Here is a 7,940-nt window from a genome sequence, read left to right on the forward strand (position 1 = left end):
TTATCAAAGGTACCAGGATTATAATTTAGTACTCCAGACGCATACAACAAATTTGATAATGTATACATACCACATCGTCTTACTTCTATATAAACCTTATAATTTTATAAAAAGAGAACATTTTTGAAAATTAGGCTTGCATTATAGTTACACAAAGTCATAATTTTGATATTTGAGGCCATATTATGTTGAGCTTTGCTTTTAGCAAAAATAGATAATTTGATGATTCTTGTTTTGTTAATAGTTAGTCAAGTCCTCGGATTTGGGCTAATGAATGCAGCTGATATGGTTTACTATGCACAGAACTGGACAAATGTTCCGGACCAGTTATACTGTGTCACAAAAACACATTTTCCCAAGATGTAAGTAAAACTATGATTTTTATTCACAATAGCAAGCAATTTATATGTATGTATGTGTGTGTGATGCATAAATGAGATTTCAATTTTTTTTAAAGATACAACGCGGCCTTAAAATACAGTTTAGCTTTTTAAGTGTTTTTTTTTAAGTCTACGATGCATGGTATGCAAAGCTAGAATAAGGGCACGATATATGCTCTATTGAGCTTTCAATCGACATACTAGTATTCATGAGCTGTTGAATCAGTAATGTTATGCTTTTTTAATATTTGTGTGTGAATCAATTTAATATTGATATAGATTTTAATTTTGTTTTCGCATAGAGACAGGCAAATCAAATGTGTGTTGTATAATATTAGTTTACTTGTAATATATATATATCGTGTTGTTATTTAAGTGTTTTCTTAATAGGATAATGTTAGAAACCATTTTAGACATAACTATTGTGAATTATAAAATAGCCGTTTGATAAAATATTGCTTATATATTATAGTATGACGACGGCAAATGAAACGTCAGTTGCTAGAACACTTATAACATCCACAATGTGTTCATTGTCGTACATAGAACATGTGACAGCTACAGTCTCATTTTCATATGATCGATACCGAGGCTTGACTGAGATTTTCCTTGTGTCGCCCAGTGGTACCGAAAGTCATCTTTTAACTAATCGTGGGAAAGATGCTGTTAAGTACCAAGAAGCAGGAAATCTTACATGGACTTTTATGTCGGTGCATTATTGGGGAGAAAATCCTATTGGTAATTGGACATTGCAGGTCCGATCACATAAAGGATTTACAAGGGGTATATCAGATATTTTGACGTTTGAAAAGGCACATAAATAGTAACGACCATTAAATTGTCATTTGTTTATTAGAATTTAACAAAGAATCATTACTGTAACTCATTTAACAAAATGAAATACAGTGTATGATGATATCTTATATCCAGACGTATTATGTATAGCAACAAATGTAGTTTGAGATTATGCATAAGAAAGTTGGAACCATTATAGCTTAAATTAATAACTGTTACAAATGCCGTTATTAATACCCAGTTTCAGAGGTATTACGTTTGGAGACAAACTTTTTTTAAATTCAAGTACTTACAAAACAAAGTAAGAAAATATCATGTTGAGTGCAGACAGACAACATTGATCAAAAGAAAGAAGGCAAAAGACAAATAACCAGTGGATAAAATCCATAACAAAAATTAGAGATAGAGAAACACAAATAATCGGAGCTGAACTGAGATGTTCCGGTAGAGGTGAACTTGCAGGTGCTCCGGAAAGGTAAACAGGTCCTACTTCTCAATTGAAATCACTTATGTTACTCCTGGTATCTTGTTATAATTTACATTCAATTACATGTTTGTCAAAATAAAGGAGTGACATTTCCACTATACTTTGAATATGTGTGCTCATGTAAACTAAATATTTGATGTTATAAAACATGTTTAGAACATTTAACGTTGATAAAAATATTGTAAATTTCCTTTTAAGTTACATTGGACTCCTGGTTTCTTACATTATATGGAACTCGTACAAATCCTTTAGCACGTAAGTATATTAACATTTATCATATACATAACAATAAATACATTGTATAACATTGTAAGTTAGTTATATGAAACTGCAATGTATTAATCTTTACATATTACGTTAGTTACGGACATTGTGGAGGTAAACGGTATTGCAATGTATTAGGTAGCAATACACAGTTAGGAGTTTAGTTTCGCATTATGGCCCCTGTGGATTTTTCAAATAGGAAAGTTATTGTGTAATAAAATTCATTTTTAGACAGATGACTGCTATTTTAGCCTTCAAAGATGGTTTATAAGAGCATCAAGATTATTTTTTACATGTTTTATGGGCTGTTTTCTGTTTGACAATCCGTATTTTCATAGCTAGACCGGCCATCGGTCCAGAATTTAATGTACTGTTTACAAACACTCTTTTTCTAAAAAAAAAGAAATGATATTTTACCATTTTATATACTGGATATAAAATCTATGGAAGATTCTGATTACATACATATGCCCATATATGACACAAACAGTAAGCTTGATATTGCAATAAAGAAAAGAAAAGGGGATAGTAAAATTCATAAGGGCAAATTTTAGCATTTTTTCCTAACTGTTTATTGCTACCTTAATCTATACATATTACGTTAGTTACGAACATTGTGGAGGTATACGATATTGCAATGTATTTATCTATACATATTACGTTAGTTACGAACATTGTGGAGGTATACGATATTGCAATGTATTAATCTATACATATTACGTTAGTTACGAACATTATGGATGTATACGGTATAACAATGTATTAATCTATACATATTACGTTAGTTACGCAAATTGTGGAGGTATACGGTATTGCAATGTATTAATCTATACATATTACGTTAGTTACGAACATTGTGGAGGTATACGGTATTGCATTGTATTAATTTATACATATTACATTAGTTACGAAAATTGTGGAGGTATACGGTATTGCAATGTATTAATCTATACATATTACGTTAGTTACGAACATTATGGAGGTATACGGTATTGCAATGTATTAATCTATACATATTACGTTAGTTACGAACATTGTGGAGTTATACGGTATTGCAATGTATTAATCTATACATATTACGTTAGTTAAGCAAATTATGGAGTTATACGGTATTGCAAAGTATTAATCTATACATATTACGTTAGTTACGAAAATTGTGGAGGTATACGGTATTGCAATATATTATTCTATACATATTACGTTAGTTACGCAAATTGTGGAGGTATACGGTTTTGCAATCTATTAATCTAATTTAAGTCTTGCCTTTATAAAATACTAGGTAATTGTCTTGAACTTTGAAAGAGTCTGATTTATATTATTTGTATATCTTTTTTTTACTGTTAGGTCATAAGTTTACAAAAATACAACATTTGAAGTTTGGTATTAACTGGATGTACATGTTGAGAAAAGACTGTACCATGTTTAACGTTAAAAAAAGGGGGACCAAAGATACCAAAGGGACTGTCAAACTCGTAAATCTAAAACAAACTGACAACGCCATGGCTAAAAATGAAAAAGACAAACAGAAAAACAATAGTTCACATGACAAAACATAGAAAACTAAAGAATAAACAACACGAACCCCACCAAAAACTAGGGGGGATCTCAGGTGCTCCGGAAGGGTAAGCAGATCCTGCTCCACACCCGTCGTGTTGCTTATGTGATTACAAATCCGGTAAAAAGTCTAATTCTGTAGGTCAAATTCATGAAAGGGAAGGGGATTGTAGTTACGACGTAAGGAACATATCCGATTTCATTTGTGAAACGGTTATTCCATAACGGTCAACCAACTCGTGATGGCGTCCGTAAAATTTACGAAGGGATGATTTCAACTTCACCATTTGAAACTCTTGGTTTAATAGCTTCCTTGTGAGCAGTAACCCTCTATCAAGAAAATCATGATAGGAAATGCAAGCACGGGAATATCGTATCAATTGGGAGATATATACCCCGTATGCAGGTGCTGCTGGAATGTTGCTACTTAGAAATGGAAAGTTCACAATTGGAAAGCTGAAATCATCTCTTTTGTCGTAAAGTTTTGTCTTCAACCGACCCTCATTGTCAATTTCTAGATGTAAGTCAAGATATGAAGCCGACTTAACTGTATCTGTAGTATCCTTTATCTCCAATTCGATGGGATAGATGCGATCCACATAGTTACCAAGTTTTGAATTGTTTAGTGAAAGAACGTCATCTATATAGCGGAAAGTAGAGTTAAAGGATATTGCTAATTTCTTATCTTTCTTCCTAAATGCATCTCATTATAATAAAAAGCACCGAATGAATATCTGTTTCGATTGCCTATAGTTTCTACAATTCTGTTTCAATAACATGAATTTCCTGCGCCCGATTCTGTAAGTTTATGCGTCCGGATTGCTTTCTTGATTACCTGTCCTCAGGAACGGAAAAAAACGAATATTAGAAAGCAAAAATGTTTATAAAATGCATAAAATTGAGATCGGAAATGCTTGTGTCTGTTTGATTTTTTTCCCATTTTTTCTAAATATCATATGTTTGATTTTTCAAAGATCGCTACATGCTAAATATGAAACGTTAGATGATAGTTATACATGAACAAAGATAGCAACCCAACGAAAAAGAATCAAGATACATTAATTAATTTGCAGTCATGTCTAACTTTGTTGGTGAAGTTCGATTATGTAGCTCGGGGTCAATTTAAAGTCAATTTCCCTGTAAATATTAATTAAATAAAGGCAACAGTAGTATACCGCTGTTCAAAACTCAAAAATCCATGGACAAAAAACAGAATCGGGGTAACAAACTAAAACCGAGGGAAAGGCATTAAATATAAGAGAACAACAACGACACAACACCGAAACGCAACACACACAGAAACGGACCAAGCATCAGACAAAGTCCCACAAGAATAACACATATAACATCTAAAACCAAATACATGAATTTGGGATAAACAAGTACCGTGTCACGTCTTATCTTAATATCTCAAAAATAAGAGATATAAATAAATAGGAGAACATATTAGACAAAGAAACACATGATTGATAGATAACAACAAGAATCAGGTTTAAAATTCAATACGTCAAAAACGCGCCTCGTCAACACAAGACTCACCAGTGACGCCTAGATATAAAAGATCGAAAGTGAAAAATAGTACAAAGTTGTAGAGCAATGAAGATCAAAATTTGAAAAAGGTTGTGCCAAATACGGCGTAGTTTTTATGCTTGGGATAAGAACATCCTTATTATTTAGAACAATTAATGCTATTGTAAACAGTAAATTTTATCAAATGAATATGAAAGAGATAAACATAATGAAACTGAAGTATTTACTAATTACTGAAAACTAAACCCGAATACATAATGCTAAGACCAACACAGAACAGACACACCCGACTCAGTTCAGGCCAAAAACGTAGTCAATCATAAATTTTAAAATGACGTCACATACGATAGTGAAAAGGCACAAACATTACGCCACATTTGAAAATTCAAATTGAGAACGTTCAATGATGATCAATTTGTACAACATTTTTTTTAAATTGTGTATTTACTAATAGAAGCCATAACAGTTACTTTACATGAAGTCAGCTCGTTATAAGGTCTTAAATACTACGAACTGTAATTAACTGATAATTGATTGTGTTTATATGTAAGGTTGAGTATGACTCGAAAGCTTATGGCAGGCTTCAGAAAGCTTATGACAGGCTGCTGGAAGCTTATGGCAGGCTTCAGAAAGCTTATGACATGCTTCAGAAAGCTTATGACAGGCTGCTGGAAGCTTATGACAGGCTTCAGAAAGCTTATGACAGGCTTCAGAAAGCTAATGACAGGCATACAAAAGCTAGCTTTTAGTGAATAATTACTTGCATTTCACATACGTCACATAATGTAGTGTGTCGTCTATGTATGTATGTTAATACCTTGCATCCCTAATGATAATGATAATATGATACCTTAGCTTGTTTCAGATTTTGATCAGTGTTCGAGTGCACCTTGTGAAAACAACGGGAAGTGCATCTCAGTGTTTTACAGCTATAGTTGTAATTGCACTGCAGATTATACAGGTGCAAACTGTAAATTTAAAAAAACTCAATCTGGCTGCAATGGCGATATAAATATGACAAACTGTAAACAAGATGAAATAAAATACAATAACTCTACTGAGTATTATAACAGTACAGACTTTGAAGAGAGAATAAACACCAGAAATTGCACTAACAACTTGTCTATCATCATTTGTAATCCAGAAATAAATCAGAATAACTACACTTACGATAATAACGGTACAACTCTAGATGGAGTGAATAAAACAAGCCCCAGTAACTGTACCAACAACTCGACCGACACAGATCCAGAATGCATGCATAATAACTACACCGATATTCACAATATTACAGATTATAATCGAGGAGGATTCAACTCTATTAATTGTACCCGAAGTTCTGACGATATAGACTGTTCTACTCTACAAACAAACAACACTAGTAATTGTACTTCAATGTTAAACAAGACGGAATGCGATATAAAAGTTAATAAAACCAACTGTTCACACAATCTTAGCGAGTTCGAGTGTACAAACGATAGAAACAGTGAAGGTAAGTATCTGATTGATAACTACGTGTAATGACATTGGAACTGGTGACCCTTTCGGAGCACCTCATTTTACCATCCGTTTTTGTTTTTGTTCAAAATTAATGTCTGATATTCTTGTGTGTTTGTAGTCAACCTTGCCGCATATGACATTAAACACCAACCAATCAATCTTAAAACAGTCAAAACATTATCATCGTTGATCGTTATGGATTTAAGAAGTTTTTGTTTGCAAACCTATACAGTTGCGTTATTTGTCTAAACCAATCTGTGAAACATATTTTGAATAAATTATAATTTGGGATGAAGGGTAAATTGTGGGTAGGATTGTACAATCTTGTTTCCGAATCATATATTTAAATATTATGTAACGTTGTACTACTTTATTGTTGTAATTTTTCATTAACAAATACTGTTTAAACCAGATTAAAAGTTAATGAGGAAGCTAACCAATGGTATCAAAAACACATTTATACTACTTTTTATATTTAACAATTTACAACTTAAAAGGTGACGGGACAATACAGATAACACTAATTGTGTATGTTTGCAAATTCACAGTTCTCTCAAAAAATAGAAACACAATAATAATAAGCATTACTTATTTAGATTAAATAATGCTCGCAGTTTCTACACACATTCGCAAGACATCGGACTTGCTGATATTTTAACCCTGAATTAAGTTTAACATTTTCTTTTTCAGAGTCTAACAAAACCAATTATTCGTTGATGATTGTGATATTATTGAGTTCTATTGTCTCTATGAGTGCTATCGTCACTTTATTGGTAGTAGCATTTTACAAACCAAATATGCCGTCATCTATCAACCTACCTACCGTGTCCAATAGATACAGAGTAGAGCCAACATAATGATAAATTGACGATCATATAACAGACGTGTTTATAACAACAACCACAAACCAAGTCAAAACGAATAGATTACAGGAATAAAGAAGCAGATTCTATCTCTTGAAAGTTGTTGTTTAACTTTACAATGACAGTCAATTATTTCCACTCCAATATCCAGAAATTTATATATATATTCAAAATTACACAGATCATTAAATTTCACATTTAGATGAATTGATGTTGTTCTTTTCACTATATATATATTGTTAGTCAAATGCGTTTTGTTTAAATATACTTTTTCACTCTTTTGGTCTTTAGGAAAATGTTGTTTGTGCTGTTTTTAGACCCTTCTACAACGAAATTTGTTTGACATGCACACGTATAAAAATTGCGGTTTTTATCCAACGCAGTCATAGGTTTGAACGTAGTTTTCTATTTAGACTCGTTTATATTTTTTGTTTGGGCATGTATCATATTTTCCCTCCGGTTTATATGATCCGTTCATCCTATATATTGACTCTTAAAATTCAAGAGTTAATCTAAAAATGAGGGTACTTTCTCTAAAATTGAGGGTACTTTTTATATGGCCTTCCA

The 7,940-nt window shown here is 32.2% G+C and overlaps 1 protein-coding gene across 1 annotated transcript; it reads left to right on the forward strand.

Annotated features, from left to right (window-relative positions):
* Nucleotides 1–853: 853 nt before the first annotated feature.
* LOC134709915 (neurogenic locus notch homolog protein 1-like) lies at nt 854–7,503 on the forward strand. Its single transcript, XM_063570040.1, has 4 exons — nt 854–1,163; nt 1,861–1,917; nt 5,876–6,502; nt 7,201–7,503. Exons 1-4 carry the CDS (start codon nt 854–856, stop codon nt 7,365–7,367), a joined length of 1,161 nt encoding a protein of 386 aa, XP_063426110.1. The 3' UTR covers nt 7,368–7,503.
* The last annotated feature ends 437 nt before the right edge of the window (nt 7,504–7,940 follow it).

The sequence above is a fragment of the Mytilus trossulus genome, chromosome 3 (genome assembly GCF_036588685.1).
Source record: "Mytilus trossulus isolate FHL-02 chromosome 3, PNRI_Mtr1.1.1.hap1, whole genome shotgun sequence".
Lineage (NCBI taxonomy): Eukaryota > Metazoa > Mollusca > Bivalvia > Mytilida > Mytilidae > Mytilus > Mytilus trossulus.